Source organism: Eretmochelys imbricata, chromosome 2 (assembly GCF_965152235.1).
Source record: "Eretmochelys imbricata isolate rEreImb1 chromosome 2, rEreImb1.hap1, whole genome shotgun sequence".
NCBI lineage: Eukaryota > Metazoa > Chordata > Testudines > Cheloniidae > Eretmochelys > Eretmochelys imbricata.
The window spans coordinates 4161798-4183055 of NC_135573.1; the positions used below are offsets into that span (position 1 = coordinate 4161798).

Genomic DNA, 21258 nt, shown 5'->3' on the forward strand with positions numbered 1-21258 from the left:
AGATATGGGTCACACCAGAGCTCTGCAACCCTGTTCTCCTACCACCCACTGACCAGCATCACCATTACTTTTAACTAGACAAAGTGCCAGCACATTGGAACAGGGCACAGAGCTTTGGACAGGTGGGTTAGGAAACAGCCACAAGCCTGTTTCCCTCGCCCCCAGGTTAGGTTTCCTACTACCCCCCTAGTGCAGTAAATGAGATCTAGCCAGGCCCACTTTAATTTAGAACTGACCTACTGGGTAAAGGTTCATGGATTGTTCTACTAGCCTGTCATATAAATTGTCTGAGAAATATTTAAGGAGACAGAGGGAATTAATTTAAACCCGTAGATTCTACGGCTGTGACTCTAGGACTGTGTTAAGATCATGGCAGATAAACAAGGTGCAGTGGCCAGAAATCAATGGACTAAATTTGTGTTGGAAATAGGCCTAATTGGCAAACGAAACCATGAGGGGATGGGCTATTCCACCCACCACTCCCTTTTGGGGCCCTTAAACGAAAATACTTGTTTTGCGTGGGGGGGGGGGGGGGAGGAATAGGCAAGAGGAAGCTGACCACTGACATAGGCAGAAGAGGAGGAAAAGCATCAACTAGCTTCAAGGGTGCCACCCCACCAGCTCCTAGGACCCACCAGGACTCTGTTAGGCCTTTGTTGTCCTAGGCCCAAGAGATGTCCTGACGCAACAAGGCCAGAGCAAGGGACCCAGAGGACATCAGCACTGGCACCAGCTTTGGCTAACTCTCAACCACCACCTGAGAGGTGAGGGTCTGTCACCCCCCCCCACCTCCTCTTTCTTCCCCAGCTTGTTTTCTTCTTTCCTATCCCTTTCCTTTTGCCTTCTGTCTAGTAAGAATCTGGCTCAGCCAGCCAAGACTCTTTAACAACACTGCTGGAAGCCTGACCAGCAGCAGACAGCTAAAAGGAGTGTCCGAAGCAGCCTGAGAGTGGTGTAAGTTTGCAAGGTCTCCTAGGGGCTACTAAAGCCCCAAGCCCTGCCTTGTTTTTCCAGCAGTAAGATTGCAAATAGTAGTTAGCACTGGAGACAGCAGCTGCTTTTTCGGTCTTTGCTGCTCCTTCCTCCCCCCTTGCGGGTCGTCGTCTTGTTGTGGCTTCTAGGAAGGGAGATCGGACTTTACCAGCAGCGATAACTTCCCTTTGACCCCAAAGAACAGTTATTAGCATCTTTCATACCATCTCAAAGACTGACCAAGGGAGCGTGGGGGGATGCTTCATTCTAAAGCCTCTCTCAAGCTAACGGAAGGGGAACAAGGGCTGGCATGGAAATGAAAGCCTGACTTTGTGTTTTACATTTCAAGCCCTTGAACTGTTTCCTTCTGGATCTGTAGCAAAGAGTTAAAAGGATGGTTAGTGGTGGGTTTGCCATGGTGCTAAGCAGGCTGAGGTCTCTGTATACCAAGCTGCACACCTTGGCTAATACTGTTTAATGTTGGACGGTCAGGGTCATGTCAACACGTTTATTCCATCTAAATTAATACAACCCTATCCCCCTTTAGCCAGAGGGGGGAGCCCCTGCCCACAGCCCAGGAGCTCTCAGGTTTCTTTTGAGACAGACACGGAAATCCCAGCAGTAGATCAACGTTGTTTATTAAACCAATGTGCAAACAGCAGATTTCCATATAAAACTTGGCTACCAACATGGCCCCAGGCATCTCTACTGACAAGAGGCTTGTCCCAGTGGTGCTGAGGGAGCTGGAGTCTGTTCTACTCGCTCAGCTAAGCCTGGATGAGCGTCTCAATGGCAGGCAGCGGTGGAGCAGGCGAGGACCACCCTGCTGGAGCAGCTGTGGCCACTAGACAAGCCACCTTGACTTGTAAGCAGAGTCCACTGGCTCCTGAGTCAGTGTGAACACAGAAGCGCCTCATCTCCTGCAGTTTTCATGGGATCCTCAACTTTCGCCAGGGGCTGAAGCATCTGAGACGGTGAAACATTCACAGAACAGGGTGGTCTATTTAAAATGGGGCTTTCCTCAAAGAAAGCCAATGAGACCCTAGAAAAGCTGCCAGGCAGGGGGCTGCTGGCCCTCGGCAGCCATAGTCCTTCCATTCAAACGTACACATTAAAATCAAAGGCAGTGTTTAAAATAACGCCCCAGAATGGCTGTCGCTGAGACAAGGGGTGGTGTCTCAGCCTGCACTCCAGGTCTCTGGCCAACCACCCAAGGTCTAGACTAACCTAGCAGGTGCACAGGCTAGACGGAGAGCCCCAAGGCTCAGCTGGTGTAGGATACTTGTCCGGATATGTGAACGTGGCAAAACTCCTGTCCGGGAACGGCCTTCTTCCTGCATGGCTGCCTGGCCTTGGTGATGCCCTGACACAGGAGTCGCGGAGACATCGAAGAGGTGGACCTGAAAGGATGGTGAGACAGGCTGATTAGACCTGCAGGTCTAGAGCCTTGTGGTTCAAGTCAGGCAACCACCAGGCTCTCACCAGCAGCAGGGGGTACCCCAGGGCTAAGGGGCGGGGGGGGGAAGATATCTCTGGGCAGCAGGCTGGGTTTGTTGGTAATTCCAATGGAAAGCATGTTAAGTTGCTGAAACAGCTACCCTAGGCCAAGTCAACTACAGGTGATCAATGCTTCCAACCCCTCCCTGCTCTCCTGCACCTGACTCCTCCTTGTCCTCATTTACCATCCCCCACAGCTCCTCCCCATCAGCCTTGCTCCTGGCTCTCACTTCCTCCCCTCAGTCTCCCACACTCATCCTCTGGCCCTTCAGCTCCCATGCTGACGACACCCCCCCTTACTGCACATTTCCTCGCCCTGATCTCTTCATTCCACCTGCAGCCCTGCGTTCGCTCTCCCACTTGCTCAAGGGCTGTTCACTTAAGAATGCAAGAGCCACCACAGAGCAGCCAATGGTCTGTCTAACCCTGTATCCAGTTGTCTGACTGTGGCCAATACCAGGTGCCCCAGAGGGAAGGAACAGAACTAGGCAATCATCAAGTGATCCATCCCCGGTCGTCCATTCCCAGCTTCTGGCTGTCAGAGGTTTAGGGAGAGGCTAGTTGCGTCCCTGACCATCTTGGCTAATAGCCATTAATGGACCCTATCCTCCATGAACTTATCTAGTTCTTTTTTGAACCCTGTTATACATTTGGCATTCACAACCTCCCCAGGCAGTGAGTTCCACAGGTTGACTGTGCGTTGTGTGAAGCAATACTTCCTTTTCTTTGTTTTAAACCTGCTGCCTGTTAATTTCATTGCGTGACCCCTGGTTCTTGTGTTATGGGAAGGGTCAATAACACTTCCTTAGTCACTTTCTCTACACCAGTCATGATTTTATTAATCTGTGTCATGCTCACCTTAGTTGTCTCTTTTCCAAGCTGACAAATCCCAGTCTAACTTCTTCATCTAGTCTTTTTAATCTCTTTCTCACATCTCTCTGTAGCTAAGCTCCCCCATCACCGGGTCTCTTTCAGCACCACGCATCAGCCCCCTCCCTCACATCCAGTCACATGGCCTTTTTTGTGCCTTCCAGCCCCGCAGTGTTGATGACATCTCATCTGCTCTAAGCCCTCCCCTCTCTTTCTTCCATTCATGTAGTACCTGGTTCTGTCCATGCCTCCACTCTCCTCCACCCATGACTCTTCTTCCCCACACCTCTCCTATCCTCAGGTCTGTCCCGCCAACCCTCAGGCCTGGCTCACCCCCAGCATCCACTGCAGAGTGTCTCTGGCTGGTGGAAATCCCATGACCAGGCTGACTTCCTCCACTGCGGATTCACTCTCTCCTCCTTCGGTTCTGTCATCTATGTAGACAGACTCCTCCACTTCTCAGACTACACGGAATCCCATGCCCACAGTACCAGCTGCATTTCACCACCTTTGACCCAAACCTTCCCTCCCCTGCCACTTCCACTGTACTCCTCCTGCCCAGGATCCTGCCAAATTCTTCCAAGAGAAAACTGACAAACAGATGTGACCTTCCCCCTCCCATCCCCTCCCACATCAGACAGTGTCCCACTCTCCTCCTCTAACCTCTCCACTCATCACCCCAGTGACCTTATCCCATCTCCTGATCTCCCTCCTGCCCACTCCCCTCCTTTCCATCTCCTCCCCTCACAGTACAAACATGCTCTAGCTTCTCCCATTTAAAAAAAAAAAACAGCTTGATTATATCGTGTTATTTTGACAACAAATATGCAGAATTTTAAACTATTGTGTGCAGAACTTTTTGGCACAGAATTCCCCCAGGAGTAAAACCAGCAGCCATGGGACAATGGTGGCCCAGAACGTGCCTGCAACCTTCCTCTACTCCTATCACATAGGTCAGGCCACCCTCGCCCTTGACATCAGTCACCCCGTGTCTTAGAGGCAGGGCCGGTTACTAGCAGGAACAACCCAGCCCAAAAGCGTCCCTTGGAGATGCCAGCGGGGATCAGGGAAGCGTTGCACAGAAGGAATCCGGCGGGGCCTGTTCCGAGAGGGGAGGAGCGCTCTATACTCACATGTCGCTCGCCATGGACTGGTCCGGGCTACAGGACCTGAAGTCAGAAAAGGGCTTGAATGTGGGGCCCAAGTGGCGCCTCTCCAGTGTGGCCTGTTTGGGAAAGAGGGAGCCACGTGTGGCACTGATGAGGATGAAGACAAGGTCCCCGGCAGCAAGAGAGAACCAGGATCAGCTGCAGGCCCAATGCCAGGGCCAAACCGTTTCTGCTGAGGATCTGAACCACCAGCTGTTGCTCTTGCTTCTAGAGCAGCGAGTCCCTGCAGGGAAGCACACCCAGGAGCTGTGGCTCAGAATTAACGGCCCAGCAAGAGGCTGCAGCACTATGCAGGGTGGATTTAAGGCCCTTTGGCGGTAGTTGCAGGTCTGATCCATCACAAGCCTCAAGGCCTGGCTGTTGGGGGCAATGCGGGGGTCCCCTGGAACCTCCCCCTTGATATCCCCAGCAGAGGCAGGATTAGGACGTGCCAGACCCTTGCCCCCTGCACTTCGATTGGTCACTTGTTGCAGAACTGGCTGCCAAGACAATCCCAGCATTCCCTCTCCCATCCCATCATGTTAGTGGCTGGAAACGGGACAAGAGTCCCTGCCTCTGACCCTGCATTTGGGATAAGCAACCCCAACTTGAACAGTGCAACATCCCCAGCCACCCCCACACCCTGCTACTAGCCCTACCAGCTCGGGAACCAGCCACAAACGGAAGCAGGTTGTGTTGGTAACACAGCCTGTGAAGGAGAGTCTGGAAAGATTTCCAGCCAGGGCTAGGTCAGACTCCTCAGGCCCAAGTGCTGACCTGCCCCAGCTCCTGGGTGCTGAAAACCCTCCCTGGTCTCTGGGCCAGGGCCTCTTGCATCAGACCCACTCCCAAGCCCTATTAACAACCAGGTTCTGTCCACCCGCATCCATCCAAGAGCCACTCTGGATCTGAAGGGTTAATTAGTTACTGCAGGACATCAGGGTGTGGGTGAGATCTATGGAAATTCCCAAGTCAGTCACTTTCACGGGGACCAGGGTACGGGGCAGCAGATCTTCTCTTCCCACCCACTGAGACAGCTGGGGGAAGCCTGCATGCCCTGGCCTGCACCGGCTCCCTGGCTGGGCTCCCACACCAGAGCCCATTTGCCCAACTCGGCTGAAATCAGTGGCTTTGTTTCTGCCAGCAGTGAGCTTGGGCCCAGCCCAAGAATGTGCAGGACCAACCTTTGGGAAAACGGTGCCCTGGGCGAACTTGCATTTTGGCGCTCCTGGCCCCCGAGGGTGCGGCCCCCCCCCGTTGCCCCTGGGCCTCCCCCGCGCCCCTAGCCCCTGCACTGCCCCCTTTGCCCACGTGTGGAAAGTAACCTGCATGTACAGAGCCCTGACGTTGCTCCTCACTCCCCCTTCCGCAGCCCCCTGGGGGGCACAGAGGAATGTGGCGGGGGGGATCAGTATTGTGGGTCACTGCTCGCCCCCCCCCATTCCGTCACTGGGAGAAATCTGGGTGCCCTTCCCCCCCCCGGGCAGCCAGGAGCAGTTTCGGACTCTACATCAGCAGTGCTCACTTCTGCGCCACCGCCCGGCGCCCCCCTGACCATGGCGCCCCGGGCAGCTGCCCAGGTGGCCCCCCCCCCAGGGCCGGCCCTGGAAATGTTCCTTTGAATGCTCTCCGCACCCCACGCCTGCAACAGCCGGGGCCAAGCCTCCCTAGGCCGCTGGGACAGGGGAGGGGCCCCTCACAGCCAACTCACCAACCCCCCAGTAACCAACGGAACGAACGGGGAGACCCCCAGCATCACGGCTGACTGCACACAGTGGCTCTGATTACTGAAAGACCATTCTCCCCGGCCTGCCTGTCCCCGAGCCCCACGGCAGGCAGCCCCGGCCCTGCCCCTGCACAGCTGCCCACGGCCCACACCGGGCAGTGCCAGCTTCCCACCACTTACCCGCCTCTCCAACACCTCGTGTCTGGTGGTGCGGCTCAGACTGATGCGGCGCAAGTTCCCAATGGGGACGGAGGGAGCCGGCGGAGCAGCAGATCCCTGCTGTGCCTTCCAGCCTGCAGGGGGCAGCGGCACGCCCCCATCACGAAATGGGTTTCCGGTCAGCGGGGACACCCTCCCCAGGCAGGAGTCGTCTGGAACACATAAATGGCTAGCACAGCGGACACACTGACCAGTTCCCTCCAGCTTCCCCAGACACCCTCCATACTGAACTCTCCTCTCCCTTACCCTGCAGGTAGCTCATCTCCTCCAGCTTGTTCAGTTCCTCCCGCAAGAGGTCGATTTCACACTCCCTGCCAGGGGAAGGAAGCGAGGTTACAAGATTCCATCACAGCTGAAGTTTCACCCCAAGTCCTGCCCAGCTAAGCCCCTGCGCCATTCCCACCCTTCAGAGCACGAAGCTGCAGGGTGTCCTGGCCGGGGGCGCACGTCCCCTACGCACCAGATGGCCTGTGCCCTCTCCGCACCAAGCATCTCTCTCACCCTCCTCATCCTCTTCTAGGTGAATCAATTTGTAAGTTTCAGAAGAGGTGTCCCGGGGTGCGTGTGCATTAGGTGACAGGACCCGGAGCAAGAGCAACGAAGAGCAGACTTGCCCCAGACACATGCCCACTCCCCAGCCCTGTCACGCCACAGCTGGAAGAGTAGAGGGGGGCCTCCCATCTCCACGGCAGATTGATCCTGCCGGACCAGTGGGTGCAGAATGGGGGAGTGAGTTCCAGAGCCAGGGCGCCCCGCCCCGAGGAGAGGACACACTAGACCCAGATGTGCACAAGCATCCCAGCTGACCTCTGCTGGCCAGGCCACACACGGGAAGATCTGGTCCTCGGTACCTGTGGGGGCATCCAAACCATACTAGACTTCCTACACCAGCACCTGCACCCTGAGCTGCATGCAGAAGGGGGACCCAAGGCACCCACTGGAGAGCTGGTGTGACATGCTTCATGCAGCTGACACAGCTGAGCATGGGCGTAACCTGGGGTCACCCTAGGACACAACTGGGAACCCCCACGCACAAGGGCTATTGCAGGGTGAGCTCTCTGCTGCCACCCAGAGGCTATTTGGCACCAGTGCACCCCTTCTGCAGCCACCACGGTGACAGGCGTTCACTCCGTCCTGCTGCCTGGGGCTGGGGATCGTGCTCCTGCCGGCTACGATAGCCGCACTTAGCATGGCTGCGGCCAGCCTCTGTGCACTACGTTAGCCTGCGGGGCTGCAGACGTTGGGGCGCCACTGGTCAGTTTCCCAGTCTAACACACAGACGGACCTGTGCAAATAGCAGTCCATGTGAAGCTGCTCATTGCTCTGCACCTTACAGGCCTGGGTGCTCCTGCTGCAGGGAACTCCTGGGTTCCACTCTCAGCACTGCCACTGAGTCACTGCACGACCCGTGCCTCAGTTTCCCCATCTGAACAGCCAGAGGATGTGGTGTAAATCGTGACACAAACACACCAACCCCCACACTGCCCACAGACCCCCATGGCCGGCAGGGAGAGTGGAGGGTGAGATGCTATATAAATACCAGGCATTCTCACTACCAGCCTCTTCCTCTGGGGTTAGTTGTAACCTGAGTCAACGGACAACCCCGTGACTCATGTGAAAACAGGGCCACAAACCCTTCCTGGCACCCGACACCAGCATTGAAACAAGGCAGGCTCTCGAGAGCACATTGCTAACTAACTCGACTGTAGATGTGAATCCGGACACTCCACTAATGCGTGATCACAGTGTGTTTGAAGTGACCTTAGCAGAGACCCAAGGAGGGAAGGCTGTTATATGGGCACATCTGGCCGTGAACCTGTTGTCCCCTGCAGTATCCCCTACATGGCTCCAGATTTACCTTCGTTAGCCCCAGGTCCCCAGGTGCTGGTCCCACCTGCCCCCTCCTACCTGCCAGGGGTGGAGGTGATACGACAGTGGGGATCGTCCTTGAGCTCTGCTTCGGGGCAGCTGGCCCCCGCTGCCCTCTGGGGAGTCAGTGAGAGCGCCAGAGGTGGCTTCCGGCCCCTCGCGCTCCGGGCACAGCAGCACACGTGTGCCAGCAGCCAGTTACCTACAAAAACCATGAGCAAAGCCGGAGCTAGGGTCAAATTCAGAGCACAGAATTGCACAGAAAGTGAGCCGGGGGAGCGGACCGATGGACCTATGGATTCAATATTTTGTTGGAAGAAGACTTACCAGCTTAGAGCCAGGGGTCAGGGCGCCGGGGGGCTAATTCCAGCACAACCATGGACTCCCTGTGGCTCTGCATCTCTGAAATGCGGAGGGTTCTGACCTACCTTGCAGGGGGCTGTGGGAGTTAGCACAGGCTGGTGGGAAGAGGAGATTAGATGGCAAATGTAACCCAAGCCGACAGGGTGGCTTTGTTTCCCTCTGGCGGCTGGACTACGCGAGCTTTACAGGTCAGTGGGTGGGTGAAATTGACGGACACCAGCGGCCGCAGGAGCGGCCATGGTCTAGCTCAGGGACAGCCTGATGACTCAGGCCTGTTTACCCCAGCGTGGCCAATGCCAGGGCAGGCTCTCCCTACACTCTGCGCCAACGTGTCCCCACCTAGTGAGCCCACTCCAGAGCGGGGCTCTGCCTCCGTGACCCATTCAGCCCTTGGCCTCCCTGCTGAGGCTACCCGGGGTGAGCCACCGGTGCCAGGTCGGGTCCTGGCTTCAGCGTTACAGAGACGCCAGCGCAGGGGGAGCCGGCTGTGCTCACCGGCGACAACAAGCACCAGGAAAACCGTGAGTGACTTGAAGCCCAAGGAGATGGCATGGTTGAGCTCTGAGAGCGCATTGGCGACGACCAGGACCAGGAGCACGGCACGGGGGAGGCCTGGGGTCTGCAGGAAGGTCATGAGCAGAGCCGAGAGCAGGAAGTAGCCGGCGTGCAGGACACAGGTGCAGGCGGTGCCGAGGCTGACTCCTGCGAGACAGAGGGGGATGGGGAGACGGGCGAGCAGGCGCATTGCCTCATGACAGATCCATGCTCCAGGCTCAGACCAAGGCCACCTCCTGGCTGGTTCCTGCCAGCGGCGTGGCCTGGGGAGAGACATCTCCTCCTCTCACTATTGCCCCAGTCTGGGTTGGGGGACACTACACCACCCAGCTTTGCCCAGGGTTTGGAGGCAGGGGGGTCACCACTAAGATAATTAACAAGGGGTAGGTGGCATTTGCCGGACCTGCCCGTGCAGCAACTTGCTCATTCTGTTACTACTCCCACCAGCCTCTAACGCCCACTCCCGTCCTATCGTCTCCAAGCTGGGACCCTCCCACACCAGGGGGCAAACGGCTCAGGCCATACGACTGGACATAGGGGAGGCTGCTCCTTTGCAAATGCCTCTCCCACCCTTCCCCGCGACACCTCTGAAACTCCCTCGCCCAAGGCCCACGCTCCCTGCACAGCAGACAACAGCCTGGCGGTTCTGTGCAGCCCCAGCGGGGGAGGAGAGCAGGAGACCAAGTCCAGGTCTCCAATCCAGGTCTCTGAGCAGAGGGAGGAGAAAGGCCCTATGCTGCCTTATACCCTGGGCACATCCATCCAGCTGAGCAGTGGGCGGTCAGACACCCTTCAAAGCCCAGAGTCGCTGCTTGGTATCACAAGTCTCCTCCCACCGAGCGCAGCTGCCTCCCCAGCACTCAAAGCTGGGATGTGGAGCCCACCCCAGCAGTGCTGCAAGCAGAGACCCAATCCTTTGGCTGGCCAGTTCCCAGCCCGCAGCCACCGAGCAGCGTGTAGCCCAGTGAACGCGGGTGGGAGGAGGCTGCTCAGCCTCTTGCTGCCCCAAGATGCACATTGCCCCCCTAGTCACCTGCCCAGCCAATGAATCTCTGGATGTGCAGGAGCCGGCCCTCCACACTGCTCTGCATGTGACCCACGGCGTAGAGCACCAGGCCCAGGCTCTGGTTCATCCTGTGCAGCTTCCCCATCAGCTCGTCGTAGTACAGGGCTGTCTGGTTCTGATAGGCCAGGAACAGCGCCTGGTTGGCCTCTGGGCAGAGAGGGGCAGAGAGGATTCAGAGCCAGCGTAGGATCCCTGCTGGAGCTGTGAGGCGGCAGCTTAGAATGGCGAGGAACTGTCGGTCGCGGGCGGACGTGCTGGGGAGAGGTGCAGTCCCCGCAGCAAGGAGCATCGCAAGCTGGAGGGGCCAGGGCAGGATGGCTGGGGTGAAACTGGGCTTTGATTCCCTCTAGGGGTGACAGCCTGGCGCAGAAAAAGCTTTGTATTGGGATAGTAATTTACAGTTTATTAGTTTGCTGAGTGAGTCTATGATGTTACTTTATAGTCTATTATCTTAGTCTATTCTTGTTCCTGCCAAATGTCTGGGTTTTTCCTTTATCAAGTTTAAAACGTAAGGGTCTTTCCATTGTATGGTTTGCTTCTGCCTCTCCTCGCAGTAGGCACAGCCTAGCTGAGGCGCGGGGCTCTGCAATTACTGGGGTTCGATCCCACACTGAGACAGTTCCTGGAGGATCTGCCAGCACCTCTAGGAAACTGGGAGGGAGAACTGAGAATACAGGGTGGGTTCTGGAGAGATACAAGGCAGCACCGTTCACCAGCCTCCTCCGGAGTAGCTAGGCCAGCTGTGCTCAGCCGTGGAGGTTTGGTCTCAAGCTGGATCAGGGCAAATTTGCAGGGACGAGACCGCCAACACACAGGACAGCTGTTAGTCAGGGTGCTTAATGCACTATTGGTAACACTCAGATATTACAGCAATTTAAGTGTGGTATAGGAACAGTATTGAGGGGTATAGTATAGTGTATGAACTGGAAGTTTTGGTTTTTTTCTTTTAAATGAAGAACCAGGAGGCAGGTCCCTCTGCCCTTGAAGCAGAAGGCCATCCCCACAGCCCAGTTACCAGCTGCCAGGCCCTCTCCACTCCTCAGCCTGCTGCCGGTCTGGGGTTCTGTCCGCTGGCCCCGGCCAGGTGGGGTCCCAGCCGCCGGCCCCGGGTTCCGACGGTCCAGGCCAGCAGCAGGCTGAGTGGGGCCGGCAGCCGGGACCCTGGCTGGCAGCAGAGTGCCACTAAAAAACAGCTTGCGTGCGGCCTTTGGCACGCTTGCCGCAGGTTGCCAACCCCTGAGTTAGACCCTGAGCATGTGGGCAAGACCCACCAGGCAGACACCTGGGAAGGAATTCTCTGCAGTAACTCAGAGCCCTCCCCATCGAGTGTCCCATCACTGACTGCTGGAGGTATTTGCTGCTAGCAGTCGCAGGTCGGCGACACGCCATTGCAGGCAGTCCCATCCTACCATCCCCTCCGTAAACGTATCAAGCGCAGCCTTGAAGCCAGTTCGATTTTTTGCCCCCACTGCTCCTTTTGCCTTGCGTCTAATACGAGTCTGGCTTAGATGGACAAGACTGTATATTTTGCAACACTGCCGTAACACTGACCAGAAGGAGGCAGCTAAAAGCAGTGCCCCGAAGAACCTGAGGTGGGCACAAGTTTGCCTGGCCTCTGAGGGGCTGATCAGACTGTGCTGGGCCTCCATTTCTCCAGCAGTGAGAGTTAACACCAGAGACAGAAGCTGCATTTTCTATCTTTGATGTTCTTCTCTCACCCTTGTGTGTGCTTGTCTTGGCTTTTAGGAAATGGGATCAGACTTTAACAACAACAGCTATAACACCACCTCCAGCCCAGCTAACGTCTCTTCGCCCCAGAAAGGATGGTTATCTAAGAGACTGTCCAACAAGGAGGGGATTTCCTTTTAAAAACCTCTCTCCAGATAAAGGAAAGGGATGTTAAAATGAAAAGCTGACTTAGTAACTTACGTTGTTTTCCCTTCTTTTTTTGCATCTTGGTTAAAAGGATGCTTAAGGGTGGGTTTGCCCTGGGACCAAGCAGGCTGAGGTCTCTGTGTACCAAACCCCGAAACTTGTTTAACACTGGGTCATGTTAACACCTTTGACCCTTGTCCCCATATATTCCAGGTAAATAATACAACAGCCCCACCCACGCTGGCCAGCCGAGGGCAGCCTGCCCAGCCAGCAGCAGTCACGGTACCTATTTTGGAGTAGACCTCCTGGGCTCGCCTTTGCATCTGGGTGAGGTCAGCGAGGATGGCTCTGTGTCCTTGCTGCAGCTCCAAGTCCTGGTCATCTAGGTGGCTGCTCACGTTCTCTGCAGGGGGAGATGGGGCAGAGCTCAGGCTCTGGCAGAAGCTCCTGTGAAGCCATTTCCCATGTTAAGTGTTTTGCACACCTGTGATCTATTCACCCACCGATGGTAAAAGCCTCTTAGCCTAGGTGAGTGAAGATGCTGCAGAGGAGGTCACTGTGCCTTGCTCTTCCAGTCAAATCAAAGTGCCTCCTTCCAAACCTAATGCCCACATGAGACCTCTACATGTGCCAAGAGAAGGGGAGGGGAGGGCAGCAGGGAGAGGCGGGAGCCACACAGAGACTGCTGGAGGGTCAGACTGCCAGACAGCATCGTTCTCTCCCACAGGGGAGCTGGGCGTATTGGAGCAACTAGGACTTGTGGAGATTCTTGCTCATCCCCGTTTTACAGCCAGGTTGACTGAGCCACCCCGAGATCCAGCAATTGGACTTGCCCAGAGGTCCATGGCTCAGGTGAGATCAGACGTCGGGTCTGTTCCTGGCTCCTGGTCCTTTGCTGTAGCTTCTTGGCTAGTTCAGGGACCGGGAGGAGTAAAGACAAAGGGGGTGGATCCCCTCAGCTGGGAACATGGGTGGAAATTCCTTCTCCGGGGCTCACGAGTCAGGTTTAGCCAGAGCAGGCCCAGTGGGGCCTGGCCTGGGGCCTGGCCTGGGGCCTTGAAACTAACAGACACCAGCATTGCCGCAGGAGCATCAGACGCTCTATGTCAACGGCTCCTGAATTTGTTCATCCCTTTCCCTCCAGTGTCCCTCCACAATCATACTCCTGTGACTGCCCTTTTCTATCCCAGGTCCCCACCCCCTAGAATCACCCTCGTGACCCCAGCACCAGAATCTCCCTTGACCCTCTTCCTCTCCCATGCATCCTTTCCCCCAAGAACCACGCTCTCTTGACCTGCTTTTTCCAGTCTCCTGACTCTCCTCCCCATAAGAATCACTCTTCCATGTAGCTGGGAACCTCCCCCCCGCACCAAACAAGAAGTGCGATGGGAAGTCAAGCCCCCCCCCGCCCCCCCGACAGCTGTTTGCAACCTCTGGAGAACCTCTGCTCTAGGGAGCCAGGGGATGCTCCATGCCCTTGTCTCCCTGTTCTCACCCATCCTCTTGGTGATGCCCTCAATGAGCTGAGCCACCTGCTGCTGCCCGCTGGCAATCAAGGCCTTCTCCTGAGTCAGCTGATCCAGGTTGCTGTGGATGGATGACTCCATCTGCTCCTGGCTGTCCTGCAGCTTCTCCTGCTGGAGCAGCAGCTCATGCTGGCTGCTCACCACCTTGTGCAGGGACTCTGCCGTCAGCTCTTTCAGTTCCTCCTGGCCGTCCTGTTAGCGAGACACTGACTCCATCAGTGAGGTGCCAGTAGACTGCAGTGGTGCATGCTAAGGGCTGAGAGAGACAACAGGTCCCAGCATGCCGTGCTTCTACGGTGCAGCATTGCATGCTGGGATCGGTAATCTCCCCCTCTGCATCAAAGACCATGGTGGCTGTGCCCTACATTGAGTCCGCCCTTTGCTCATTGGTTCAGACCTCTTTGGAGCCGCCCGCCCGCCACTACCCACCTTCAGAAGCCTCATGGCCTCCAGCTGATTCACGGCGGCGGAGACCAGGGTGTTGACCGTGTGCTCCGTCCGGCGCTTGAACTGCATCTGGCGGGTGGAGTAGCAGACGGCGCGGGCCCGGTTGCTGACGATGTGGTAGGCGTTCCAGGTGTCAGGGTCCATGTCGGCAGTGCATTCCGCAAGGGTCTGGTAAGAAAGACAACCAAGCCAGATTAGGGTCAATAAGGCCACAAGAGAGGGCCCCTCCCAATGCCCCTCATCCCTCCTAGCCCAGAAACTGCATGGCAGGACTCCAGAGAAAGCAAGAGGTGACCTGATCATGGCATATCAGTAACTTCACAGGGACTGAAGGCTTCTATAATCTGGCAGAGAAAGGTAGAACAAGAACTGAGGGCCTGGAGCTGAAGCCAGAAGAAGTCCAGTTGGAAAGAAGACCCGTTTTTAACAGTGAGGGTGATTAACCATTGGGAACAAGCTCCCCAGGGATGTGGCGGATCCTTCACCTCTTGGTGTCTTCGGATCCTGACCAGCTGCCTTTGTGGAAGAAATGTTTTAGCCACACCCACGCTGCTGGCCTCGATACAGGTGTAAATGGGTGTAGGTCTACGTGCTGGGACATGCAGAAACTCAGGCTGGATGATCAAATGGTCCCTTTTGGCTTTAATCAAGGAAACTATGAGAAGCAGGTTGTGATACGGCAAAGCTGTCCTTCTACAGCTCGGGACAGTTTAGGACTCATACACAGGACCAAGGTGGGTGAATTACCTCACAAGCAAGACTGACCCGGAGGACATCCCGGACGACTGGAAAAAGGCTAATGTAGTGCCCATCTTTAAAAAAGGGAAGGAGGAGGATCCTGGGAACTACAGGCCAGTCAGCCTCACCTCAGTCCCTGGAAAAATCGTGGAGCAGATCATCAAGGAATCAATTCTGAAGCACTTAGAGGAGAGGAAAGTGATCAGGAACAGTCAGCATGGATCCACCAAGGGTAAGTCATGCCTGACTAACCTAACTGCCTTCTATGACGAGGTAACTGATTCTGTGGATGAGGGGAAAGCAGTGGACATGTTGTTCCTTGACTTTAGCAAAGCATTTGACACTGTCTCCCACAGTATTCTTGCCAGCAAGTTAAAGAAGTATGGGCTGGATGAATGGACTATAAGGTGGATAGAAAGTTGGCTAGATTGTCGGGCTGAACGGGTAGCGATCAATGGCTCCATGTCTAGTTGGCAGCCGGTATCAAGTGGAGTGCCCCAAGGGTCGGTCCTGGGGCTGGTTTTGTTCAATATCTTCATAAATGATCTGGAGGATGGCGTGGATTGCACCCTCAGCAAGTTTGCAGATGACACTAAACTGGGAGGAGTGGTAGATATGCTGGAGGGTAGGGATAGGATACAGAGGGACCTAGACAAATTGGAGGATTGGGCCAAAAGAAATCTGATGAGGTTCAACAAGGACAAGTGCAGAGTCCTGCACTTAGGACGGAAGAATCCAATGCACCGCTACAGACTAGGGACCGAATGGCTTGGCAGCAGTTCTGCAGAAAAGGACCTAGGGGTGACAGTGGAAGAGAAGCTGGATATGAGTCAACAGTGTGCCCTTGTTGCCAAGAAGGCCAATGGCATTTTGGGATGTATACATAGGGGCATTGCCAGCAGATCAAGGGACGTGATCGTTCCCCTCTATTCGACACTGGTGAGGCCTCATCTGGAGTACTGTGTCCAGTTTTGGGCCCCACACTACAAGAAGGATGTGGAAAAATTGGAAAGAGTCCAGCGGAGGGCAACACAAATGATTAGGGGACTGGAACACATGACTTATGAGGAGAGGCTGGGGGAACTGGGGATGTTTAGTCTCTGGAAGAGAAGAATGAGGGGGGATTTGATAGCTGCTTTCAACTACGTGAAAGGTGGTTTCAAAGAGGATGGCTCTAGACTGTTCTCAGTGGTAGCAGATGACAGGACAAGGAGTAATGGTCTCAAGTTGCAGTGGGGGAGATTTAGGTTGGATATTAGGAAAAACTTTTTCACTAGGAGGGTGGTGAAACACTGGAATGCGTTACCTAGGGAGGTGGTGGAATCTCCTTCCTTAGAAGTTTTTAAGGTCAGGCTTGACAAAGCCCTGGCTGGGATGATTTAATTGGGTATGGGTCCTGCTTTGGGCAGGGGGTTGGACTAGATGACCTCCTGAGGTCCCTTCCAACCCTGATAGTCTATGATTCTATGACCTGTTCTCACACAGCTGAAGCACTACTGTGTTAGACCAAAGTACCCTACCGTGATCAGTTCTCAAGGGCAGATAGATGCTAGATCTTAGGCAGCATGGCCCACTACACAAGGCCTCGGACTGGGAATCAGGAGACCAGAGGTCTATTCTTGTTTCACCACTGACTCAGCATGTGACTGTTCGCAAGTTTCCCCTCTTTAAAACAGAGCGAGTTGCACTGACCCACCTTTGCAGAACGCTTAGAACACTACAGCTGAAGAGCACCACACAGGAGCTGCTTATCACAGACAGACTGACACAGCCCTGGCGTGGGCGCACCTGGGATATTGTGTTTGGTCCTGGACACCATGGGACTGAAAGAGACTGACACTGGAGGGAGTTGGGGAAAAAAGCTACCGAAGTGATCAAGGGCTGGAGGGAAAGGCTGGAATAAATAAGTACGCAGGGCTACGTAGCTAACGGATAGCGAGCCAGGCAGACGACATGCCTCACATTTGAAAGGCGAGCACCACAGAGGGAGAGGAATTACACAGGGCAATACCCACGTGTGAGACTGAGGATGGGATGAGATAAGGAGGGGGAACACATAGGGGGATACTGCATAGCGAGCTCTCCGGGGCTGTGGAATCCAAGGCAACTGGCAGGAGACCCATTTTGGGACACTGAAGCAGCTGACTGCACAAAACGCTCCAAGATCCCTCATAGGAGCCAGTCCTGCACTGGGTGCGAGATGGACCAGCCAGCCTACCGGGTCTTCACCTCTCACACCCAAGAGGTTCTATCGTTGAAGCTACGCAAAGTGCTCTTGGCCTCGCTGTCCTAATATCCTGACTACATGCAGTGAGCCAGCCGGGAACATGAACCAAGCTAGCTGTGCAGCCATCCCAGGGGAACAGCACCCCCAGCCTGTCACCGCGCATTTCAATAGCTCCATCTGTGCAGGGGGAGAAGATGTGTGGATCTAGGGGGGAGGAGAGAGGAAGATGATGGCTGGGCAGGGGCAGGAGATGTAAGCAATAGGATATGGAGGCCTCTCCTTTCATCCCCATGGAAACTTGGCTAAAGTCAGAGACGGCTGAAGGTCGTTCCCACCACGCGATGTCCATTTGCAGGCCTAGGGCAATGCGAGTCCCATTCCTGGTGGGCCACCCTGGTGTGAGATGGCTGCCTTGCCAGGAGCCCCTGCTCCATGGCTTTCTTCACTCCCCAGGCCCACGTGAGGAGAATCTCAGGCTGCCTGCACCGGCTGCAGCCCTCTCCCAACCAGCATTGGAGGGTGTGAATTCGGAGCCGCCCCTCGCCGTCTTACCATGTCGGCAGTGCAGGGATAGGTCTTGCGCCCCTCCACGCCCGCTTGGCAGTTAAACAGGGACACCCCCAGCTTGGCCAGTTCTTCTTCCGACAGGTCCGTACAGGAGGAGTGGATCTGGGCAATAACCTGCCAGCAGCAACGCGGAGAGGAAGGAGCACGTTAGGGCTTGTGGTTTCAGCAAGCTGGTGCCTCCTATCCCCCCGGCCCTTCCCAGGTGCAAGAGAAGGTAACTGATCATCTGCAGGTGACGTGGCCTCTGCCCCTAGACGTGCATTTTAAATCCTCACCCCCAGCCCCACGATAGGAGAATCATAAATGCTGGGCAGTGACTCAATGAGGAGACCTCAGTTCCTGGGGTTCACCCTTCCCCCCCCACCTCCTCCTCCTGCTGCTGCTGGTTTCCTCCATGCCCCATGATTAGCTCGGCAGCACCCAGAGGCACGCTAGGCACCCCACAACACAAGGGGACAATCCCAACCCCCCAGGCCCCTCCTCACACGGCCCCTCCCTGTGAAAGCGCAGTCAAGCCAGCTGGTGCCCTTCTGTCTCTGCTCCCCTGGAGATGTCCCCAGCCCATGCCTCTTCACTGCTCAGTCCCTCCTTCCCCCCCCACAGCGGGCAGCTCCTCTCCCCCTATCTGAGGGCAGCTGTTTTCCCTCCCGCCAGGCCAGCTGCCCCTACCCACTTCAAGCTGCTCTGCAAATGTGGAAGAGCCTAGAAGCCTTCAGAAGCAGATTGACCAAGGAGCCCGCACCATGTGCCCCGCTGGCAGCCCCAGGCCAGCAGCAAGGGCTCTGCCCACGAACAGCTACACAGCACGGCACTGTTAATACACTGGACAGATAAACATGGTGCGTTTCTCTCAGGCCTCCCGGCAGGGAGGAGGGATGTGAACATGCCGAGGTCGTGTGGACCCGCTCCAGGGTTGGGGAGCGTTCCAGGGGTAGAGGGGGTGGCCTGGAAGAACATCTGGAGAGGTTGGTTGACAAAGCGGACAAACAGGGTAACCCTCTTCACCGTCAAGGTTCCTCCTCTACCAGACGCCTTTTACAGGAAATGAGCCAGCTAACGAGGGGCGGGGCAGCTGAGGAGAGTTCCTACGGACACCGTGCAATTTGTGGCCACATGGAACAGTGACACCATCAGTTTGACCACCCTTGCTTGGTTGTCGGCTCCCTCCTTCCCCCTCCCCCACTCCCTTTCACTGCTGCTCCTTTTAGGGCCTGATCATGCAAACATCTATGCACAGGGAGCAATCCCACTGAGTGCAAGGGCACTGCTCCTGCACCCAGGGAAGCACATGCAAGAGTGCTGGCAGGATCTGGACTTTGGATGGCAAGTGCTTTGGGGCACGGGCCATTCTCTCCTCCCTGTCTGGACAGCCCCAGCCCCTTTAGGGCCCTCCTGCAATGAAGAGATACAGTGACACCTTGTGGTGACAAGAGTCCAGTGGAGACAGATCCAGATGCCTGGCCTCAGCCAGGAATCGCTCATCCCCCGTCGTCATCTCAAAGGGAGCATTAGAGAGACTCCTTGAGTCCGGAGCTGGTGTTGCGGGGACGGGGTCTCTTCCTGGAGCTGCTCCCTGCCTCAACCAGCCAAAAAATCCAGAGGAGGGAGCGAAAAGGAGGGAGAGGAGAGTTGGAAGGAAGAGAGCCCGGCGGTCAAAGGGCAGCATCTTGGGGCACGGAGGGGGATCCTGCAGGGAGAGAACAGAGAGAGTTTGAACTGAGAGGAGTCTGGGGAGCCCCAGCCGTTGAGCAGCAGCTCCACATCCAATCCCCCTGCATCCCTCACCACTCCCCGACCTCAGAGAGCTCAGCCTGGCTCGGTTAGGAGGCCACTACACGGCAGGACCTGCACAGAGCAATGGTAAATGGCATGGTATTGAGCTGCAGAGCGGGGCCCATCCAGGAGCTGGCGTGGGACTGGCCCTAACCTCTTCCACAAGCTCCAGAAGAGGGGAGCAAACAGCACAGGCCTGATGTTACGATGACAACAGCTATGCTGTTGGTGTGCCGAGGCTGTGGCCTGCCACGCCGACTGCATTGTCTCGCTGTTGCCTTGTACTCCCCTGTCTGTACCCATCTGTGATCTTGTCTCATGCTTAGATCGGAAGCTCTTTGGGGGCAGGGACGTGTGCTAGGGGCTGCCACAAACACAGACAATGCCACAATACAAATAAATAACAGAGATGTCTGTGACACTGAGTTGAGAGGTGCCCAGGGGCTTACGGTTCCTCCCTGATTTCTTCCTGTGTATGTCCTAGGGGCATCCGGGAGAGGAAGATTAATGGTCAGATAGCTAGAACTAACACAGAGGGTCTGGGGCTCATGGAAACTAACAGCCCCAGCATGCTAAAGTCCCACCTTGATACATGCTGGGTGGGATCTAGAGTCTCCACAGGCCACACAACTGCATGCACCCGCCCCGGTCTCTCCGTTATACAGAACATTATGCTCCTAGATGCTGCTGGCAACGTGGCCCTCAGTGAGGTAACATTCGGATACGTTCTCCAGATTTTCCTACAGCTGGTTTTAAGCGAAGTGAGCCAGGCTGCGAGGGTAGGAGCCTCGGGTAGCTAGCGACGATGGTGCCGCTGCGTACCTGCTATCGCAGCTCTCATTTCACAGATCGGATTGTAACATTAACGACGCTAAAGCCACCCAGGAGCAATGGAGATCGGCTCCCAGGCTGCACGCTCTTCCCTATCCAAGATATCCTTTTAATGAGAAAACGTCTCCTTCTTGGTAGGCTCTGGGCCTCAACTAATTCCCTTAACATTTAACCCCTTTGGATTCTTTTTAGCCAAGAGCAGCACGCTTCCGGAGGCCTTCGAACAGGGCCCAGGAGCCCCGACTCCCAGTCCCCGGCTTTAGCCACGCGACCTGGGGTCTCGGGGTCTTTGAACAGCGACGTGACAGAGCTTGTAGGGGAGCAGACTGGCCGCGGAACGAAGCTGCTCTTCGGATCCAGAAGCCGGGACGCCGGCCACAGCCCCGGCCTGAGCCAGTGGCTGCAGGACCAGACGACCCTTTCTCGGCGGGGGGCAGCAGGGCCCGGGGGGGCAGCAGGGCCCGGGGCGGGGGGGGGCAGCAGGGCGCTCTAGGCGCTAATCCCGGGGCGGCAGCTGCTGCCGCTGTATGGCTGGGAGCGGGGCCGCGGGCGGGGGGGGTCGGTCGGGGGGACCCAGAAGGGCCCGACCCCATCGTTCAGACCGGCCTCCTGCCTGGCACGGGCCAGAGAGCCCCAGGGCCAGTCCCCCGCCCACGGCTGGGGCGTAAATACAGGGCTGCCCCGGTGTGACGTGAAGACTCCATGGGGGGGGGGTCTGCCCCCCGCTTTGCACGCCCCCCCAGCATGGGGAGAAGGACCCCGCCCCTGGGGGGAGCGCTGGGAGAGGGACTGGGCTGGGGAGAGATGGGGGCGGGGCTGCCTCTCCCCCCCCCGTTAGCATGTGCACCCCCCCCCAAGCACTGCCCACGTGGGGAGGAAAAGGGGGGCAGGCCCCGCCCCTATCGGGACCCCACGTGGGCCAGCCACGACTCTCACCTGACACCGCCCCCTTAGAGAAGCAGCGCTCCGCCTCCCGGGACCCCTATGAA

The 21258-nt window shown here is 56.4% G+C and overlaps 1 protein-coding gene across 1 annotated transcript; it reads right to left on the reverse strand.

The window, feature by feature from the left end:
- Positions 1 to 1937: 1937 nt before the first annotated feature.
- On the reverse strand, positions 1938 to 19758 carry LOC144261349 (protein brambleberry-like). The gene is made up of 13 exons (XM_077810795.1): positions 19738 to 19758; positions 19083 to 19352; positions 17651 to 17779; positions 14116 to 14301; positions 13656 to 13878; positions 12447 to 12563; positions 10253 to 10432; positions 9160 to 9366; positions 8341 to 8503; positions 6679 to 6743; positions 6394 to 6584; positions 4473 to 4564; positions 1938 to 2372 (listed from the first exon to the last, which is right to left on the reverse strand). The coding sequence occupies exons 1-13, from the start codon at positions 19756 to 19758 to the stop codon at positions 2237 to 2239; spliced, it is 1980 nt and encodes a 659-aa protein (XP_077666921.1). The 3' UTR covers positions 1938 to 2236.
- Positions 19759 to 21258: the final 1500 nt, after the last annotated feature.

Coding starts and splice junctions, on each gene's coding strand:
- LOC144261349 (XM_077810795.1), bottom strand. CDS start 19,758: ATGAGACAAGATCACAGATGG. Junction 17,780..19,082: donor TGGACTCTTGTCACCACAAG/GTGTCACTGTAT, acceptor TGCTGCTGGCAG/GTTATTGCCCAGATCCACTC. Junction 4,565..6,393: donor ACGAGGTGTTGGAGAGGCGG/GTAAGTGGTGGG, acceptor TTTCCCAAACAG/GCCACACTGGAGAGGCGCCA.